At 42.1% G+C, this 21666-nt stretch overlaps 2 protein-coding genes across 6 annotated transcripts in view; one reads left to right on the top strand and one right to left on the bottom strand.

The window, feature by feature from the left end:
* Nucleotides 1-11311, top strand: part of GNB4 (G protein subunit beta 4) — a 48458-nt gene extending 37147 nt beyond the window's left edge. For all 4 annotated transcript variants that reach the window (XM_007501971.3, XM_056807063.1, XM_007501972.3 and 1 more), the window contains 5 exons: nt 462-624; nt 1480-1546; nt 1641-1842; nt 6656-6872; nt 7381-11311. In XM_007501971.3, the coding sequence (XP_007502033.1) occupies nt 462-624; nt 1480-1546; nt 1641-1842; nt 6656-6872; nt 7381-7487 (756 nt within the window). In that variant the 3' untranslated portion in view covers nt 7488-11311. The remainder of the gene's footprint in view (nt 1-461; nt 625-1479; nt 1547-1640; nt 1843-6655; nt 6873-7380) is intronic.
* A 1144-nt stretch (nt 11312-12455) lies between these two features.
* The window catches only part of MFN1 (mitofusin 1), a 41227-nt gene continuing 32016 nt past the window's right edge, over nt 12456-21666 (bottom strand). For both annotated transcript variants that reach the window (XM_007501968.3, XM_007501969.3), the window contains exons 15-18: nt 20835-20987; nt 16726-16922; nt 15563-15697; nt 12456-14414 (exon numbers count right to left, since the gene is read on the bottom strand). In XM_007501968.3, the coding sequence (XP_007502030.1) occupies nt 14345-14414; nt 15563-15697; nt 16726-16922; nt 20835-20987 (555 nt within the window). In that variant the 3' untranslated portion in view covers nt 12456-14344. The remainder of the gene's footprint in view (nt 14415-15562; nt 15698-16725; nt 16923-20834; nt 20988-21666) is intronic.

The raw sequence follows: 21666 nt of genomic DNA, 5'->3' as shown, positions 1-21666 counted from the left end.
AATGATCTAATCCTGTTTGGACTTTCGGTATTTAAAGAAGCATTCAACATTTAACAGTTGGTATGTCTAAACATCACCTTTGGAGTATTGTAAAAAACTTGATTCTGCTAGGGAAAGAGCTATATTTTTTTGTGTTAATCAGTATTCTAAAAGATATTGCAGACTTTAAAAGCGTATAGAGAGTCATCTGAATAGGGTAAAAAATAATCTTAGGGGAGTCTTATTTCAGAATGGTTTTGATCATGAGAAAATATTTAATTTTTAATGTTTGCTTTTCTCACTTTCCCCCTCAAATCTTTTCACTTTAACAGTTTATTTGATTAATTCTTATGTTATCTTTAATTTTTAATGTTAGTAGTATTTATTTAAGATTCAAGCAGATCCCAAAGCATTAATAGATAAGTATGTCTATTTAAAAAAATGTCTAATCAGTGCTTTGATATATTATATTTGTTCTCAAGATGCATGCCATTCCTTTGAGATCCTCCTGGGTGATGACCTGTGCTTATGCTCCCTCTGGTAATTATGTTGCTTGTGGTGGTTTGGATAACATCTGTTCCATCTACAACCTGAAAACTAGGGAAGGCAATGTGAGAGTGAGCCGGGAGTTACCAGGCCATACAGGTGAGCTATAGTCATTATAACCATTTGTCTAGGCTGACCCTTTGCCCTGGCCAGGCCTAGTCTCTTAATTGTTTATAGTCAGCAGCTAGGTGGGTAAGGTGCATAGAGTGCCAGGCCTGAATTCAGGAAGACTCATCATCCTGGTTTCAAATTTAGCCTAGGCATTTACTGGCTTGTGTGACCCTAGGCAAGTCACTTAACCCCATTTGCCTCAGTTTCCTCATCTTTAAAATGGGCTACAGAAGGAAATGGCAGACTGCTCCAGTATCTTTGCCAAGAAAACCCCAAATGGGGATATGAATAAAATGAAGAACAATAATGACCTGTAGTGACCGGTGCAAAATAGTGAGCAAAATTTGGGCTCAGTTGAATATGGCAGAACTATTAATGGAGTGAGGAGAACAGAATTGTGGGAACCTTTAGCTTTCTGAAAATTTCAAAAATGCAACCTTTGGTGTTCAAAACTGGTTTCTGCATGTTCTGCTGTCAAATAGCACTTTCAGGTCATTAGCAACTGTATACAGTTAATAAATGAGAAATTCTTAATGGTTATACAAATTTTATAAGGAGATAGATCTTGTTAACTGTTTCTGATTTTCAAAATGAGTACTTTAATGATTTTAAATAATTTTTGGTTAGCAGCATTTACTAGGTAAAGATAGTTAAATATACCTAATAAATGCTGCTAACCATCTTCATTGATTTACAAATGGTATCAATTTTCCAGGTACTTCAATATTAAAAGAATTCGTTTACCATTGAACACCATTATAACAGGCTGTAACCTTTATTTGTTGCCATTTTGCATGCACTCAGCTTCCTGAATGATAACATTTTCTATTTTGTATATTGCAGGCTACTTATCCTGCTGCCGTTTCTTAGATGACAACCAAATTGTTACAAGTTCAGGAGATACAACCTGGTATGTCTATGTAAGAAGAAAACTGATCGGAGAAGAAAAATTTAATTTGAAAAAGGAAAACTGATACTAAATATTTCTTTTTTTTTTTTAACAGTGCTTTATGGGACATTGAAACTGGCCAACAGACCACCACGTTCACTGGACACACTGGAGATGTGATGAGTCTGTCTCTAAGTCCTGACATGAAAACTTTCGTTTCCGGTGCTTGTGATGCCTCTTCTAAACTCTGGGATATCCGAGATGGCATGTGTAGGCAGTCTTTCATTGGGCATGTGTCAGATATTAATGCTGTCTGTGTAAGTGAATGGTATCAATACAGAGAATTTACCATATTGCATATAGTCTTGCATTCTGCCTAATTTTCAAAATTATCTGTTTTGAATTATATTTATAAAATGTTATGGCATTGTGTTCTTAAGATCAAAGTCTTTATGATAGAACCATGATTCATTACCACAAACACTGGTTCACCTACAGATAAAACATAATTTGTATCTTAAACAATCCAAGGGAATCTATCGGTTTGGAAAAACAAGTAGTCCTTTAAAGTGTTTACTCCTTAATAAATGAGAAGAAATCAGGACCATCTCTTTGAAAACCGAGAAATAAACATACCAAACAGAAATATATGTAAAAATGCTTCAAAAACAACTACCACAAAATCCTAAAGGAAAAAAGGTTCTCTCTCTTATTTAAAAAAGAAATCTCAAACAGAAAAAAAAATGTAAGCTAGGCTTAAGAAGGAAATTTCTGCTAATGTAATCTACCAAGAGGGACTAAACATACATTCAGTATGTGACTAGGGAGGACCCAAGATCTTTTAATTAATTTGGCTGCCAAAATAATTTATTATCAAAGAATCACAGATTTTAACTGTTGAAAATTTTGGCCCATTCCACTTTTAGAAGCTCTCATTTTGTAGGTAATGTTTCTTTACATGAAGACTAAATTTGCCTCCTTGAAACTCTCACCCATCATTCTTAGCATCTTGTGACACTAAGATACTGTTCTAAAACTTTTCTGCTAAACTGCTTTTCAACCTTTATCACAATACAGTATACATCTATCCTGAAGACTCTTACCAAAATATGTAAAAGCATGGAAAGGTCCTTTTTAATATGGGTATCTTTAGCTATCAAAAACTGAAGCTAGGCTGATTTTCAGTGGGAAATATAAGTTCTCCTAGGAAACTAGAAAGTCTTATCTTCCCCACTATTATGTGACATAGTTTTAGAAATTCTAATAGCCATAAAACAGAAATGAAAAGGCATGAACATGAGCATAGAGGAGACAGAATTATCTCTATTTACCAGTGGACATGATGCTCTACTTTGAAAACTTGAGAGTAACTAAAGAACTGATAACAGTTATTACTAGTTTTAGTAAAGTGGCAAAATACAAAATAAATTCACAGAAATTGGAAATACTAATGTAGAGAAATAACAAGCAAAAGAAAAAACTGAAATCTAAAGTTAACCAACCATGATTATATATAGTTATAAAACTCTCATTACAGATATAAAATATATGAACAATTGAATAGATATTGTTCATATTTGGGCCACCTCAATATGATAAAAACTGTGACTAGATCAAGACTTAATTTTTTGCCAGTCAGACCACCAAGGAGTTATTTTGTAGAGCTGGACAAAATAATAGCACAATTCATCTGAAGGAATGAAAGCTCTGAAATCTCAAGGGAAATAATGGCAAGAAGTAGGTATGAAGGAAAGTGTAGCACTTCTAGACCTCAAAACTATATTATAAAACAGTAATCATCAGAACTCTTTTGTTGTTGTTGCTATCACTTGAACAGCTTAGTGAAAGAAAACTAAGGGGGGGAAATGTCTGCAGTTAAGTACCATGTTCAGTAAACCTGACAGTGTAAACTGTAGTGGGAAGAGTTCTGTTCAACAACTCCTGGGAAAACTGCCCTAAGCCTCCGTCCCAGCACTAGTTCATTGTTAGCTTTGGCTTTGCTGCTGTTTCGTGTTCTCGTATTTGTCCACTGTTTTTGCCCCCATCCTCTTTCTGTTTTGATTTTAAGTTGATGGGTCTGATTTCTGTACATCCACATCAGTCTCTTCAGTTAACTGTGTTTTTCCTCTTCAGTTATTTCTCAAGGTTTATTTCATCTTGAGATTGTCCCATTCCTTATAAGGAATACAGCTGAACCCTTTAGAAGCAGCATCTTGATTCTCGGAACCATTTGAAATCTGTTCTCACCAAATCTAGGATTTATGTTAGTTTGTGACTAATTTTCCTCCTCCTCTTTCAGTACAAGTTACAGTATCTAGTTACAAAAGAATATTTTTGTACTATAAGAAATGCTAAGCAGGCTGATTTCAGAAAAAACTGGGAAGAGCTATGTGAATTGATACAGAGTAAAGTAAGCAGAACCAGGAGATCATTGTGCACAGTAACAGCATTATTATAATGTTGATCACTTCTGGAAAACTTGGCTACTTCGAAACAGTGATCCAAGACAGTTTCAAAAGGCCTAAGATGAAAAAAATTTTACTTCCCTCCAGAGAAAACTATTGAACTGAGACATAATGAAGTAGATTTTTTTAAACTTTCCTGCTTTTTTTTAAACAATATGGTTAATATGAAAATATGTTTGTATGGAAAACAAATTCTATTCAATCAAATGATTACTATTTTCCAGGCACTGTGCTAACTGGGCTTGCAAAAAACAAACAAACTGCAAAAGTGGTTTTCTAGGTGTTCACTTTTTAATGGGAGAGGCAAGATGCAAATAACTACTTATATGTAAACTTGGAGGAAGTACTCACTTACCTTTAGGTTCTTATCAGTTCTAATAGAGCAGTCAGCATATCCTTGGAAAAAATTAGATTTAAGATACAATCTACTTGTTGGCTTCTCTACTTCACCTTCTATCTTAGAATCAGTACTGTTCATTGGTTCTAAGGCAGAAGAGTGGTATGAGCTAGGCAATGGGAGTCAAATGACTTGCCCTGGGTCACATAGCTAGGAATTGTCTGAGGCCACATTTGAACCCAAGACCACACTTCTATAGGCCTGGTTCTCAGTCCACTGAGTCATCTAGCTGCCCCCAGTTTCTCTACCTTTTAAAGAAAAAAACCTATTATTAATGCAGATCAGAAAGAGAATACCAGTAAATGTCTGAGTAATTGAAGCCCTCATCAATATTAAACCATGCCTCAAATGCAAGCATTCTCATTTTATTTCCTAAACAATGCATCTGTTTCCTCTTTTTTTCACCTTGTAGTGTACTATAATGGGAATAATAATCTATTACTTTTCTACCCAGTGCTACCTTCCCCCTTTACCTTACTACCCAGAAACATATTCCAATTGTGTCTCATTCTACCAAGTCTCAGGGACACCTAAGAAGTTAAATTCGCCCTCTTGCTTTAGAATTTCTGGTTCAATTTACCTTTCCAAACTGACTGTTCATGCATAGATATGTGAGGCTGTGGATTTTACTACTAATCATTTCTTTCTTTGATTTTTTTTTTTGGTCTGTGTCTCTACTACCATTCTTCTGTCTTCATTGTACTTACTCTCTATGAGGTCTAGTCCGGTGAATACACGAAGGCAGTCCCCACCTCCCTCCTTTTCCTTTTCTTGGCAAAGTAAAGCCCTTTTGCAAATACATTTTTAAAATAAATCTAACCCTTTACTCAGTGCTTTTCTTATGACATTCTTGTCTTGCCACATAGCAGAGTACCTAATACATAGTATTGAGTCTTAATAAATGCTTGATTGACTTATTTCCATTTGTGCCAGTGTAAATGACCAGAAGAGAGTGAACATCTGTTCTAACAAGTCTTGGGAGATTCTTTTTTAGGTCTTGCTTACATGCCCTGAGAAGCAGTAGTTATCTCAGTTAGTGTAATCGGGCCCAAAGATATTGTTGAAGGGATATTTTCAAAGAACCCTAGAAAGACTCATAAGAACTGATGTAGAATGAAGTGAGCGAAACTATTGCAATTTATTCATCAACCACAATATTATAATAACAAATAATTATGAAAGCTTAAGAACTTTGATTACCATTTAAGATTCCAGAGTACCATTGATGAAGCATATAACCTAACACCTAACAGGTGATGGACTCAAGATGCAGAATTCAACGTGTTTTTGGACATGGACAATATGGGAAGACACTTTGCATGACGCTCCATATTATTTTTGCAAGGGTTTCTACCCTTCTTTCTAGGAGCAAAAGGGAGAGAGAGAGAGAAGTTTTTGTTCATCGAAAAGGAAAAAATATTTTAATAAGTAATTATTAATAATAATCCAAACCATTCTACTCCTTTAGCTTTCATCCATGACCATTATTAATTAACATGATCATTTTTAAATTCAAAGATATTTTATTTTCCCAATTCCTCGTAATGATCATTTTTAGCCATCATTTTCCAAAATTATAAGATCCAAGTTGTCTTCCTCCCCGACTTGAAGCTGTGCAGGTACTGTCATGTAAAGCACACTTCCACACTGGCCATTGTTGTAAGAGCACACGCAAACAAAAGCAGAACCCCAAAATAAGGCCATAAGTACACTGATGTGATAGATGGCAAGCTGCAATGCGCATCCATCCGACTCCAGCAGATCTTTCTCGGGGAGGAGAGCGTTCCTTGTCATCGGTGCTGGGACGGTCATCATCCCAGCATTGCATAGCTCAGAGGAGCCAAGTTGCCAGTTTGTGGTTCTGCGGATTTTGTTCTGCTTCTGTTCGTGTAGATCTTTCCAGCTTTTTCTGAAATCACCCCAATTATCCTTTCTTAAGAGCCATTAAGTAACTTTAAATAAATTCACAGACCTTTGGGTTATTTCTCAGAAAAGCTGTGTTACACTAAAGCAATGTAATGAATTGATAGCCAAGCCTAATTACATACCAAATTAGATTCACCTTCTTTGTCTTCTTCCCTAAGAGAAATGCTGTTTCTTTTTGTAGGATCTTTATGATTGTTTTCTATTGTGCCTCTTTGAGGCATTTTTGTGGGTATATGAATGAGATTTTTAAGCATTTTCCTTGGATTTCTTGGACTGGAGTGTTTTTTAAAAGCTGCGTGATTTCCCCCCTCTCTAATGCTGTCTTTGGAATTCCCTTTTCAGTTCTTTCCCAACGGGCACGCATTTGCCACCGGCTCTGATGATGCCACGTGCCGGCTCTTTGACCTTCGTGCAGACCAAGAGTTGATGATGTATTCCCACGATAACATCATCTGCGGCATCACTTCTGTAGCCTTCTCCAAAAGCGGGCGCCTCCTGCTCGCCGGCTATGACGACTTCAACTGTAACGTGTGGGACACGCTGAAAGGAGAACGTGCAGGTCAGTCCCTAGTGTCTCTCTGTGAACATGTAGATGGGACGGGACCCTCTCCCGGCACTGCGGCCAGGCCCGTGCACAAGCTTGGGGCTGGGGAATGTGGACCGCTGAAGCCTGGCGTGGCCCGGCAGGAGCCCGTCTGTGCCCTCCGTTTCCTTCATGAGATCCTTGTGTCTCCTCTGAGCGTCCCCACTCTGAGCCAAACTCCTTGGGAAGGTCCTGGCAGACGCCCACGCTGGCCGTCCCGTCCCACTGGCACCGGGCTCTCTCGAGCAAATGGCGATCTCCGAATTACCAGCCGAGTTTCAATATGGCCTCAGATACTAGCTGAGTGACCCTGGGCAAGTCACTGAACTCCGGCTGCCTCCATTTGGTCCCTGTAAAATGGAGCAGAGTTGGTGGAAAGGTCCATCCCAACCCTGTTGGCGGTTCCACACAGCACACCTTGATGGGGGAGCCGAGCTTGTGCAGGCGCCGCGTCTGATCCTGCTTCTCTTCCTTGTTCTTTTAGGTGTTCTTGCCGGCCACGACAACCGCGTCAGCTGTTTAGGTGTCACCGACGATGGCATGGCTGTAGCGACAGGATCTTGGGACAGTTTTCTTAGAATCTGGAATTAACTGGGTTGTCTGTTTTCCATTCTCCGCTGAGATCTGGAGAGATCAATGCTGCAGCCTGTAGCTGTGAAATAACATTTCTACCTTGTATTTGCAGGTGAAGTGGAGGGTTTTTTCTATTCACTATTACACACACTCACACACACAAAGGCTTTATGTAAACTATTAGAAAATAAAGTGAAGAAAAGGGGGGAGGGGGGCCGGTGTATAAAATCAGGGGGACAAGAAAGCGAATACAGACCCAGTTTTGTTTGGGAAATTTGGGTAGCTTGATCTGAGGAATTTCTGCTTGTGCTCAGAGTCTGCTAATCTTCCATTTTCCTGGTATGGAACAGAATGCACACACTATTGCAGCCTCTCCCGTAACATGTCCGTCTGTCTAACGTACGTCTGCTTTTTTTTAAAGAACTACATGTATAGCTTTGCATCTATCTGAAATGTCGTATTTCTGAATTTTGGAGATCAAATGATAGTTTGGCAGGATCTCGTCTTTGTGAAACGGCTCTGCCCGGGAAGTGGTGCCGCGGCTTTGGAGGGCCGGCGGACACCACTCCCAGAGCTCCTGAAGACGCGCTCTCCACCCTGCCAAACTCCTCTGGGGCTCTGCCCGCACGTCCGACAGGAGGCGCAGACCGACCCACGGCCAACGTTCTTGCTCATTCTTCAAGGCTAATTGTAATACGATGACACTAGGAGGGACGAGTCCCACTGGGCGCGGGGCCAATTGGATTTTACGCTGAGTTTTTAGGGTATTTGGAAGACTTCAGGTTGAATTTTTTTTTTTGGTTCTTTGCCTCAGAGATGAAGAGAAACCTGGTGATCCTGCCCAGGATCTCACCCAAGTATATATGCCTCTTTTATGTATAGTTAGCGTAGCGAGATCGCACTGTGTTGAGTGAAGAGCATGACCCCTTGTCTCTGGGTCAGTAACCTTATTTAAAACCTTAAGTAAACTGTTTCTACGACATTTAGGGTAGTGAAAATGGCCCGTGCCTTCTCGTCTTAGTAGCTGCCAGGGTCTGTTAAATGGAAGCAGGAATCCATCACTTGTGGTGTCTCAGTATTCCCTCCAGTGCCAACCGTCATTTCTTGAGCTCTTTGGCCCCTTAGGAGCCAGTCTCAGCAGTCAGAGTTCCTTACCGGAGTGGTTTGGTGTTATAGCACCGGGTCCGCCAGAAGAGCTGGACTCGGATTTCCTTTGGAAATCAGTCACTTCATGGGTGATGTGGCTTCCCCTTGTTGCTAAGCTTTCGGGCCACAGACTCCTGCTGAGACCAACAGGACATTTTGGTCACGTTTTACTCTCGACGTCAGCACTTCCAAACTGTGCCTGTCAATCTGTCTTGTTTACAAATAGTAAAGCGTGCCAACCACCACGAATTTGGGAGCCATTCCATAGGATGTGCTAGAAAGAGAATACACTGAGGGCCAGTTCGGGAGGTGTCGGACCAAAATTATTCTACACTGTAGATCACAAGAACTCGTGCGTTTTCCTTTTTCTGCAAGATGACTTTGGTGAATGGTGTGCTGTCCTAATGATGTCCTGTGTCTTTGTGTGTCTTCCTAAGGAGCAGCTCTTTGGGGTCAGACAGAAGGTGCAAACCTCTGGAAAAAGCATTGTCATTTGGTTCAACATCAGGAAAAATGGCTAAAAAGCAAAATAGATGAGAGAAGTCCTTGCCAGCCGTTTGGAAGCTGCGTGCCAATGGCCATAATTGTCTGTAGCACATGGACAAGCCACAAGGGTTAAGTGTTTACTTTAATATTTCAACAATTTGAATAGACCAGTTTAAAATTACTCTGATGACTCGAGTGATTAACAAGTTAGAGTCATCTTTGTGCTGTGGTGAGTGACTGCCAGCAGCATCCAAGGCTATTTCATTAAATTTAAATAGGTAGGCTGACAGTTCCCTCGTTTCTATGCACCAAATGGTAGTTTGCCGGTTGTTAAATTTATCTGCATATTGAGAGTTCAGCACAGCCGTCTACCATAGATTTCTATTATTCTTTAAGTATTCCTAAAGTTGACCGGAAGGTACACACACAAGGGAAATCTACCGATCTTTAAATTGGTTGAAAAGAAAACTTAATGCCATTCAAATGCCACTTCCATTTGTATCAAAAATATTAGCAATTTCTGTTGCATTGGTAGAAATAAAATTGTTCTCAAATCCTAAAATTTATTCAGCTGTTTCTTACTATAAATGTCAGTGATTGACATTTGAGCATAAAGCACTTTAAAACAAGATGACTACTGGCATAATAAGGTTCCGAAAAAGTCTGATTCTTTATTTCTTCCTCTCCAACAGATTTTAACTGTTAGTCTCTGCAAAGGGCTCAGGTGACCTGGCCTGGTAGTTTGTGTCATAGGGAAATAAATTTGTCCTCAGATTTTCAGAGCTGTTGGGTCCCAGTGGGCAGCGGGCAACAGGAACAGAAAATCAATCTTTCCAAAGCGGTATTTTAGGGACCCCTTTCTGCTGTTTAATTTGTGCCTCATGGTTTAAATGAGAAACTTCTAAGTGTGGCTGAAGTTTAACATTCTGTACTCAGAATTCATTCTGTTTTACATGGATTGGGGTCAGCCCCCAAACGGAACGAAACCAATGACACTGTATACCCGGTTCTGATAACTATGAAGGACTTTCTGGAATTTTCCTGAGTGAAAAGACTGCTTATACGTTAGTTCAGAATAGAACAACAATGTCTGAAACTGATATTTCTAACCTCCCATTATAACGAACAAAATCATGGCATTGGCCAAGTCTTTTGCCAGTTCATCTGGACGTGGCAGATTCATCTTTGTGCCGCCTGTTCCATTGTGACATCGTGTCTTATGTTTATAAGAGGAACATGAATAACATTCCATTTGTTTTCTCCCTTTGTTCGGAGGACAGTCAGCAGCCACTAGACCATAGTGCTATACTTTAAAATACTGGTTAGTTAGAATAGGTGAAAACATGCATTGTCTGCTGTGTTGGGCCGCAGAATGACTGATTTTGAGGTCACATTTCGTGTATAAATTAAGCAAGCATGGGCTGGTGGTGCACCTTGTATTCCGTAATCTGGCATGCATGCTGGTAAAACTTCTTCCTACACTTTGGAGGCACCCCGGGCCTTTTTATCCAGTTGCTGGTTATGTAAAATACATGCAGAATGTTAATGCAGTGTTGTAATGGTAAAATGTGTAAAGTGTTACTAATTGATATAATTGATAACAGATTAAATGTGCCTGACCAAATCTTGTACCACACACAGTATGTTAGGTTTTTGACTAATATGGACTTCAGTGGAATAGTCTTTAGATATTTCAAGCCTTTGTTTTACTTACACAATGGTGCTCTATTCTGTGTTTTTTCTCCTTTCAAAGAGGCATTCGAACACTTGTACTACATAATACATCCAAAGGAGTCCAAACGTAATTGGTTTTTAAAAACTTTTGTTTTGCAGTCACTGTATAATAGTCAAATTTCCGATATATTTCTTCTCATCTTACTTAGGATATTTGTTTTACACACTCTGTGCTGACTTGGACCAGACAAGTCAGTAAAGATTACAAACAATTCCACACTGCCTTTGGAGTGTGTCTGTATCCACATCTTAACAGCTTTAATTTAAGCTAATAATAAAAACCAGGGACTTGTGCCGTGCATTCTCCAATAGTGCTTTTGCATCAATGACTTCCCTGTGAAAATGGTCACTTGCTATGAACTTCTGTTTATAGCTTTTTTCCAATGGATTTGATCTTTGTATTTGTACAGTGGCTCAGTGAAACATGGTGCCATGAGTTGATATTGTAACCAATAAAATAAGTGCTTTTAACCAGACTCTCTGTAAGCTTGGGTCTTTTTCCCCTCCCACAGTTGTGATATAAGATTCAGCCTTTGTATATGTGACATGGACTAACGTCGCCCAACGGTGAATTAAACTGAATGATTTTGAAAAATGTCTGTCTGGGTAAAGACAGATTAGGATTAGGTGACTCTTGGTTGCTTGGTTCTGATAACTATTTGGAAATTCCAAATTACAAGAATATTAACCTAGGACGTCCCATCTCTAGGGCTGGTTCTCAATCCACTGAGCTACCCACCCAGTTGCCCCCAGGAGTCCTTTTCTCCCAAGGAGTGGCCCTGATCATTTTAAGTAAACTTCCCCAGAGATGGGACTATTAATGATGCCCATAGGCTTTCCTTCCAGGCAGAGAAAGGGAGAATGAGTGGGATTATCTAGACTTTTTTATTTAAGCATGCATTAAATGAAGAACAAATGAAGTTAAACTCTACTTCAAACAAAATGCACAGTACCTCTATTTCCCAAAGGCTCCAATGCAACATTTGTTCAATTGATGAGTAGTAATTTATCAGGCTCAACTGTCACAGGTTAGCTTTGCCATATGCCAGAGTCTTTTTGCAAGTAGCAGGGAGCCAAGATCCTTTCTAGCCTGCCCACGCCAGCCTCGTTGACAGGACACTAGTTTAACAAACAGTTCAGAACTACAAAGGGGGATATGGTGGTCTTCCCCAGAAGCTTGCTGTGCAGCTCAGTGACTCGGTGAGTTGAGAACTAGGCCTAGAGGCAGATTCTGGGTTCAAATGTGGCCTCACAAACTTAGCTGTGTGATGGCAGGCAAGTCATTTAACCTCCTTTGCCTGGCTCTTATTATTTCTGCCAATATACATTACTGAGGGAAGGTAGGAAGGTAAAGGTTTAAAAACAAAAAAAGCTAAGAGCGACGCATGGGGGCAGCTAAGTAGCAAAATGAATAACACCAGGCTTGGAGTTGGGCCTCAACTCCAACTAGCCTCAGATAGTTCCAAGCTGTGTGATCCTGGGCAAGTCCCTTAGATTGCCTAGCTCTTGCCGCTCTTCTGCCTTAGAACGGATACTAAGACAGAACGTAAGGATCTTAAAGGGAAAAAAAGTGATGCATGATTTGCCAAGTGCCAATATAAACTTTTTCTATCAAGCAAATGATGGGTATAGTTTTTATTTTGTCCCTCGCAAGTTTGAACAGCTATAAAATTAACTATAATGTTTGTAAAAAGTTGAGAATTATACAAAGTTTATAAATGATCTTGCAAACATACATAGAAAATAGACATCGAGTATCTTGCAAAAATCTGAACCCCGTTAGTGCTAAAATGACATAATTTCTGTGCAAGTCGTAGGCTTTGTCATTCCCCGACTTATTAAACAAGAAAGGGCTTGGGGTGGCTTCAGGATTGGGGGGTTGATTGTGTTTTGTCTTCAGCCATCTTGTTTTATTTCCAACATGCACACAGCAGATGTCCAATCAGGTGGCAATTATTTATTTCAGAGAACTGAAGAAAATGTTTATAATTGCTACATTAATCAGATTGATGCAACCAAAGCCCCTGTGCTGTTCACATGCATACAGAACTGTCTCCTACTGAGGGCCAACGCCAATTTGGACCAAAGGGTAGTGTGTTAATTCAGTCAAAGACCACCCAGTGTTTCCACTTCTCCCATTCCTCAGTTGGGCCCTGTGAGACAAGTTATTTGGGACTGCCAATCCATACAACTTGTTAACTTTTCATTCAGTTCCAGACCTGATGGTTTTATCCTGTTAAACATTTAATTTGCATAAAAATATATAAATAATTTGAAAGGCTTTTAATGGCCAAAAACAATGCTATTTATTCTTTAAAAATATAGGCACCCCTGCCTGTAGAAGGTTGAATAATAAATAGCATTCAGAAGCCTTAAAGGCACAAAAAGGGAAGCACTGAATGAATAATCCCCCAAATCCCTATATACAGTAAAATGTTCTCAACAGAAAACTGCTCAGGCAGCCACGGCCCAGGGAAAGAGCTCAGCTCTGGTACCTAAAATAAGGGCATCTGAAGTTGTTCTTTCCCCAGTAAAATGTCAAAGCTGGCCAGAACTGGCTAGCCAGTCACAAAATCATTCCTACACTAACTCTCAACCCACTTTGGAGATACAAGCAAACTGAATGACACTTCTGTGTCTAGTCAAGCACACTGGTGAGACGAAATGCTGTTCAAGCTGGCGAGTTCACCCTGAAGCCCAGGTGGCCGGCGCTCCTCGTGGAGCCCAGGGCCATCCGTCCTGATAAACGCTCCTCTTCCTCCACATCATGACTCTTCTAGGTGGCCAGGCTGTCTTCCTGTGCATCGCACCCTTCCAGCTTCCTTTCACGAGGTTCACAGATGCCGTTTGTTCCTTAGCCCAGCAGAGGCCGGAGATCACTCCATCACCCACAAATCCCACTTTAAGTGAACAACAATTCGATGACAAGGCCTGTGATGTGTTAGGCAGTCATAATGGGCAACAGTGAGAAACCTATCAATAGGTTGTTCTCTGCTTACCTGCCCGGTGACAAAAATGAATGTTACTTGCATTAATAATACACACTTTAAGAAATCTTCCTCTTCTGGGCTGTTAGAGAAATAGAAGTAATTTTTTAAAGATTGGTTATTCTCAATAAAAGAAGCTATTGGAAATTATCCTGGAAAAGATAGGACTGAAATGGCCTTTCGTAATTCCTGGATGCCAGGAAGCAGGGTTTTCAGAATCAAACAGCCCTATTAAAGAGCTTAAGACCCCATTCCCCAGCCATGGGTATCACAATTAGTGGTACTTCCTTTCACAAATTCATTCATTATTTTAAATCAGCAAGAAATTTGGTTCTTTATCCCCCTCACACGTAAGGATACAGACATACCACATAACCACTGTTAATGAAACGCAAACACCTCGAGAATGTTCACTGCCACAATCTATACCCTGATTTGCAATATTCGACAGGCATAGTCCATATCATTCCCAGAAGTCCTGCTTTCCCTCCGGTGCCACCAGAGCCGTCTGCTGAGATTCTTCTATTTGCCCGGATGGAGAAACTGCCTTGTAAAACTCTCCAGCTCATTTTCAAGTCGGATCGCTTTATTTCTGTATTTAAAAGTAGACAAAAGATGACCCCAAATTAGGCTATGGATCATAAGCATGCACTGTGGCCCACAGGCCAGAAAGAGACGTCACGGCGCCACTACCGCTCTCTATGGCTTCCCTGCAAGTAGCCAGAACACAAAGTCTTTCATCAACTTCCAAAATCCGTTCCTGGCCCATCCGATGAAGCAGGCCAAGCTCTCCAAGTCCTCCCTGTTCGGAGGCCGGCCTGATTCCGGCTAATGGGAGATTTCTCCAGTGAGTCAGAGATGAACAAGGCTTATCTGGCCGCCAGTTAACGTACTCGCAGCTTCCTACTTCGCTACTGTAAAAAGTCCAGTCTTTCTGCCGGTCTGGAAAATCGTGCCACTCGGCGCGTGTCAACGGAGCCCCGAACAAGTCCGACAGAAGGCGGCACCCCCGAGGCGGCCAGCTGGCCCAGTGTAGGAGGGCCAGGCCGGGAGCCGGGAGGAGCTGGGTTCAGATACGAGCCCAGACACGTACACTTCCCAAACCCTGGGAAAATGCCTGGCTGCTACCACTCTCCTGCCTTGGCACTGACCCTTGGCGCAATTCCAAGCCAGAAGATAAGGAGAAGGGAGGGAGGGAGAGAGAGAAAACCATGCACACACCAGGATCCCCGGCCCTAGAAGCAATGCCAAGCGTGGGCCTGGAAAGCCGACAGGCTTTGCCCAGCATTCGACACCCGTGTGACCCTGCCTCCCTGGCCCAGCCCAGAGGCGCAGCAACCCTTGAATGCTGCGGGAAACGCTGCTGCTGCTGGTTGTACCATCCCAGGCGACACCATACAAGCCAGGGTCAAGCCCTGGAAGCCCACACGAGGGACCATCTCGCCACTCCAAGTGACAAACGCTGTTTTCATTTCATTGAAACGGCTTTTAACTGCCTGCGCGATATACCGAGCTCCCAAGAGACCCAATTCTCGGTTTTGAGAGCCGCACTAACAAATGTTTTTCCTACTGATAAAACAGCTTCTCTCACTCCAACTCCAACAGCAACACTGAAAAGTCAACACTGTACCACCAATTCGCTAGTTTATGTCAGGATGACCCTCCTTTATGGCTCTGCATCAAAGCGGCAGGACGAAATGACTGTATTTTGTTAGAAAACACTTTCTCCACGGCTCATACCTTAAAAGTTTTGAATGGCTTTGTATTTTCTCCAACTGGTCTATTTCTTTGGACAGCCTAGAAATTTCTTCTTCCAGCTGTTTTTGGGTAATATCGACTTGCTGACACAGCCGAGCAAAAGTTGTGGCCATTTCCCTTTTTAAGAAAGAAAAAACAGATTAAGGAGAAAACCACGTTCAGCCAGTCTGCTTTACTTGGGGGACAGGGCAAGTGATTTCGTAGTATACCATTTAAAGCAGCAGGCCTACAGCTGGGAGGTCCTGGGTTCAAATCTGGCCTCTGACATTTCCCAGCTGTGTGGCCCTGGATGAGTCACTTAACCCTGTTTGCGTCCCCTGCTGCCTTAGAATTGTTCCTAAGTTGCAAAGTTTTAAAACAAACAAATAAGAAAAGAGGGTTTAGGGAGGGAGATACCTGTGAATTTGAACAAACAAATTTAAAACAGAAACAAAAGCTTCAATGCCACTTTGCAGAAGGGGCAGCTTGGATGGTCGACACCAAAGCTACCAGGAAAGCGGGGTTTGCTCGGCCTGCTCTGACCCGGATTGGCTCCTCAGCTTTAGACAGGACTCTCCTCATTCCCACTCAGATCCTGTCCCTGAAGCCGCCTCGGGCTCCCCCCGGCCTTCCTGTCCCACTGATTACCTTCCAGGTTAGTTTCATGGAACTTATCTCATTAATTATGAATCAGGTGACTCTGGTCCACCTCAGCCTGGTTTTCTAGAGCAGGAAGCTACAGCCCAACTCCCTACTGAGTAGGGGCCGTCAGTGTTCCATGCTGGCCAGGGGAGCCCGAAGCCCAGGAGGTCCCCAACTGCCCCTCCCCACCCCCGGCCGGGGACATGGGAGATCCTGGCCCAGCAGATGGGCCCAAGTCCATCCCTGCACACAATCAGTGGACAAGTCCTGAGGTGCCGCCTGCACCAGGCCTGAGCTGGTCCCTGCCCTGGAGCAGTCTACGGGGCCTTCAGTTCCCAGGGAAGCTCATGCTGTCCATCAACACTAAAGTGAGAGGCCCTCGGCTGCTTCCCTGACCTCCAGGCACCAAGAGGAGATCCGGGCGAGGGTGGAGGCCGGGCCTCACACCTCAGCCTCGCCCACCCCGGACAGGCCCGGGCCGAGTCAGCGGGTCTCGTGGGGCCTCCAGGCCGGCTGTGACTTACTGCTGCACTTGGTGGCTGCAGTTGGCACTCGTGAAGCTCACGATCATCTGCAGTTTTTCCGTGGCATAGTTGACAAACTGCTGCTTGAAGGCTTTCTCCTTGGCTCGCGTGGTCCACGTCAGCCGTTCATAGAGATACAACGCTCCGTACATGCTGAGGGACACGGTGATGAGCTTCCAGCCGATTGTTTTCCAGACCTGTAGGAGAAAGGGCAGAGCAAACACTGCGTGGGGCCTCTGAACGGGGCAGCAGCTCCATTCGAGGGCCGTCACTATCCCACGGGGACTGCAGGAAGACTCGCACCCGCCCGAGCTCAAAGCTCCAAGCCAGCGGCCCGGCCGGCCTGCTGTTTGCTGAGCCTCAGACTCGTGCGCAAAGTAACGTGTAGCCTCTTCTTCAGAGGGCCCGGATCATGCGGAGTGGGGCTCCATGGGCATTGCAGGGAGAACAGGAATGCCCTCCTGAAGACCCGGAGACCGACGTGGGTGCAAAGGGAGCTCGCCCAAGAGGTCTGAGGATGGGCGCGGCTGCAGAGAACAGCGCATCAAGCACGGAAGGGGCGGAGGCGGGAGGGGGAAGCTCAAGACGATGACAAGGGCCTTAGCTTGGATGGCATAAAAGACGCCATGGCCGGTTCTGGCTTTGTTTTTGCTTATAAGGAAAATCTGACAGCTCACTTTTAGGCCTGGCTTACTCTGTGCCAGACACCATACTAAGCACTTGGCAATTATTAACTTCTTTGATATTCACAAAGGTAGGTGCTAGTATCATTATCACTGAGGAAACTGAGGCCAGCAAGAGGCCACACAGGTCACACAACTGTGGAGAGAAGCAAAAGCACCTCACTGCGCTGGAGAGCTCCGAGGCACTTCTCAAGGAAAAGGAACATTAATATACTATTTACTGGGCAAGCTGTGAATTGAGCAATTCAAAACTAGGTCCCCAAAATTCATTACATTGGGTGTACCCTTTGACCGAGCAATTCCACCACTAGGTGCACCTATAGAACCAAGGTGGTAGTAACAAAGAACTGGAGACCAAGGAGGTGCCCATCAGCTAGGGAATGAATGGCTGAACAAATCGTGGCCTATGTATATGGTGGAGTGCTACTGGGACATAAAAATGATGCCCGGGACAGCTTCAGAGAAACCTGGCAAGACCTGTATAAGCTAATTAAGTAAAATGAGCAGTCTCCAAGAGAACAATTAATACAGAACTAATAATACTTTCAAAAGCAAACCCCTTAGAGCTATAAAGAACTCAGGGCAATGACCAACCAGGATTCCAGAGGGCTAGTGAATATGAAAGGAGCTACCCCCCATTGAAAGAGGGTGGTAGAGAATGAATAAGACTTTTTTTTTAACCCTTACTTTCTGTCTTAGAATCAATACTGTGTATTGGTTCCAAGGCAGAGGAGCAGAAAGGGCTAGGCAATGGGAGTTAAGTAACTGGCCCAGGGTCGCACAGCTAGGAGGTGTCTGAGGCCACATTTAAACCCAGGACCTCCCATCTGGCTTTCAATCCACCGCCCTAATGAATAAAACTTTTTAAGAAAATATGGCCGACGTGGAAATTTGTTTTGCTTGAGTATGCTTATTTTACAAGAAGTGAGAAATAGTGAGAGGGAGAAAAAACTAATTTTAATTAAAAAAAAATTAATTTATAGTCACCTAGCCCTGATGAACATCTTTGGTTTCTGAAAGAAATGTAATTGTGACTACTAAGCATTGTCAGTGATGTTTTTAAGGTCATTTTAGAGAAGTAACATTATACTGGAGAATTGCAAATAACCCAATTTTCTAAAGAGAAAAAAATTGAAGAGATCAATAGATCCCGGTCACTGAATTCAAGAGATCAATAGATCCCGGTCACTGAATTCAAGAGATCAATAGATCGCGGTCACTGAATTCAATCTCATTTTATAGATGAGGAAACTGGGATACAAAGCAACAAATGTCCGAGGCTATTTTTTCTTACTCTCGGTCCAGTACTTTACCACCCTACCACTGGTTGCCAGGTCAGTAACAACAACTCCAATACCAGGGTATCCTAAATGAGATGGTTGGCAACCATCTAAAAGGGGAAACAGGCTAGAAAAAGCCAGCATGACTTCATCAAGACCAGGTCACGCCAAACTAATTCTGTGAGGACTATTAAATGAGTAGATGAGACTGTTGGGGATAGAGGTTTAACTAAATTCTAGCAAAGCTTTTGATAAAGAAACTATTCTTTTTTTTCTTTTAAATATAGGGTTTACAAAGTGTTGTAGCTTCCTTATCTCATTGAGTTCACTGAATATGTAAAAACAATTATTATCCCCATTTTATAAAGACAGAGTACTAACACTAAGGCTAAGAAGATTAAATGATTTCCTCAAAGCCCCACAACTACTGTGTCTGCACGATCTACTTTTTCTTCCTTTAACATTCACTTTAAACGTTCAGTTCCCTATTTTCTCTCTCTCTCTAGTCCCTTCCCTGCTCACTGAGAAGGCAAGAAGTACAATACCCATTCTACATACGAAGTTACCCTAGCCAGGTTGTGAGGGAGTGGGAAAGCAAGAAAAAATCAAGTAGAAAAAAAAGAGTTCATTCTGTGCTCTTTCTGGAGGTAGGCAGAACTGTTCATGAGTTCTTGGAGACTTGTGGATCAGTGTATTGATTAGTTCTACAATTCTTTTAGAGAAGATAGAGAGAAATGGATTTGATGATAATGGAAATTGATGGATTCAGAATTGAATTGACTGGATGCCCAGTCTCAAAAGGTTTTTGTTAATTGTCCAATGCCAATGTGGCAGAAGGTTTCCAGTGGAGTGCCCCAGAGATCTGCACGGGGCCCTCAGATATTTAGTTAACATTCCTGTCAATGAATTTGACAAAAACATAGAAGGAGTGCTCCTCAAACCTGCAAACGACATGAAGTCTACAGGGACAGTTAACACATTGTTCTGACGGCATCAGGTTCAAAAAGTACGTGGATAGGCTGAGAAGTGTTGGATTCAAATCTAGTAAGATAAAAAAATCCCTGGGTACAAAATCAATGAACTTTACCAAAATAAGATGGGCAAGGCATGGTTAGAAAGTAATTTGTTTTCAATAAGATCCAGGGGGATTTAGTGGGTTCCAAGGTCAATGAGACAGCAGTGTAATATGACAATTCAATGAAACAGAAGATGGAGCTTACAGGAATAAGGAATTGGCAGTTCCAGTAGATTCCTTATCTCAACTACTGGGTTGAGTTTAAGGGATTTAAGAAGGATCTATTAATAAGCCGAAAAGTGTTCAAGAAGGAGCACCCAGATGGTAAAAACCTGGATTCTATGTTACTTGTTTTATGTGACTCCAGTGGACAAAAGGCCAAAGTAGGTTTAATGTCAGGAAAAGGTTCCTAACAATGAGAGTGTGCCCAAGGGCAAAGGGCTACCTCCCAGTGAGCTCCCCAGTTCTTGGAGCTCTTCCTCCAAGCCAAGACTAGATAACCCCCGTTAGTTATGGCAGAGCTAAAGATTCCCTTCACATATGGGTGAAACTTTTGGGCCATAATGAAGTCCTTTTCAACTCTCAAATTTTGTAGGTCTGTGACAAAGAAGAATTCCCAGCAGTCCGTGGAATACCTTAAACTTTCTCATGCACTAAAGATAATCACAGATAAGACAAGCTTCCAATGTTCACTATCTTAACAAATAAAATTAAATGAGTAAATTCATTTTCTTTATCTCCCAATCTGCCACACAATAGGTTAACTGCCTGGGAGCTGTGAATCTCAGATTTATTACTTCCACATACCTGGGAGAGTTCAGAGCTACAAAAACAAAATCCAAGGTATTTTAAAAGCAAAATGTTCAAAAAATCATTATGTTTCATATTATTAACCATCCAATTTAGAAACAAGTTCCTTAATACTGAAGATCATCTGGTACAGTGTACATCTTTCAAAGAGATATTTTTATTTGTGATCACACTTTTCACAATTGTATACTTTTAATCTATAAAACTCCTGAATATTATCACTGAGCCTGGAATCAGAGCCAAGGATGTCCCCTTTCCTGGAAGTCCTATAAAGCACTACCCAAATGTTGGCTGTAGTTCAGAGAGCATAGTGTTACTCACCACTCCCCCAACAACAATGATGCCCATGGAAGTCCTTGACGTTAAAGAAGCTAACCCTGTCACTAGGGTAACCATCAGTTCTTCCTGAGACACAGCATCTGGTGTGGCAGGATTAGGAGGAGCAGAGGGAGTAGAAGCTATAGATCGAGGAACCTGGCAATGTGGAAAAACAAACAGAACAAGATGGTTATTATATTTACAAAACTCTACTAAAAGCCGCCCCCTTTACTAGTTCTCTCAAGGCTGCATGACTGGTTGCACAGAGACCCTATCTTTATCTTTTAGCCTTCAAATTCTCCAGAAGTTGTTGAATTTAAAGGAAAGAAGTTATTCCCTTAGTGAGTAGTTCATGAAGTCCTTCTGAGGAAAATGGAGATGGAAACACTAATAATAAATAATGCAGAAAAAAGTCATCTGTACCCCCACTACCCCACAACCTCAAAAAGCTAATTGTGAAGAATGTGAAAAATGGACTGGCTAAAACAGTGAGCAGACTGTAGTCCCAATTTTCCTGGGTCAATAACTGCAGTTTGGAAGACGTCATCCTGCATTTCAGTTTACTTCAAAGTTGAAGAGTATCAAAGACAACAGTTGGGCCAGAGAGCCAGTGATGCGGGACTCCCTGTAGCTGAGTGCATCAAGTACACCTTTGGCACACACTGGAGAGGTGGCCGTGGTGCAGGGAAGGAAGGACAAGCAGCCTCGAGGCAGAGACCATCTCACAAGACACTCGGCTGTCCTGGTGGTCTGAGAGGTTAATGGCTGCCCTTCATTCTGGGTCTTCTTGGCCTTACTTTGTGGCTCCTATCTCTGAGAGGAAGTGTTCCAGGCA

This window comes from Monodelphis domestica, chromosome 8, assembly GCF_027887165.1.
Source record: "Monodelphis domestica isolate mMonDom1 chromosome 8, mMonDom1.pri, whole genome shotgun sequence".
Taxonomy (NCBI): Eukaryota; Metazoa; Chordata; class Mammalia; order Didelphimorphia; family Didelphidae; genus Monodelphis; species Monodelphis domestica.
This window is presented reverse-complemented; position numbering and strand designations above follow the sequence as displayed.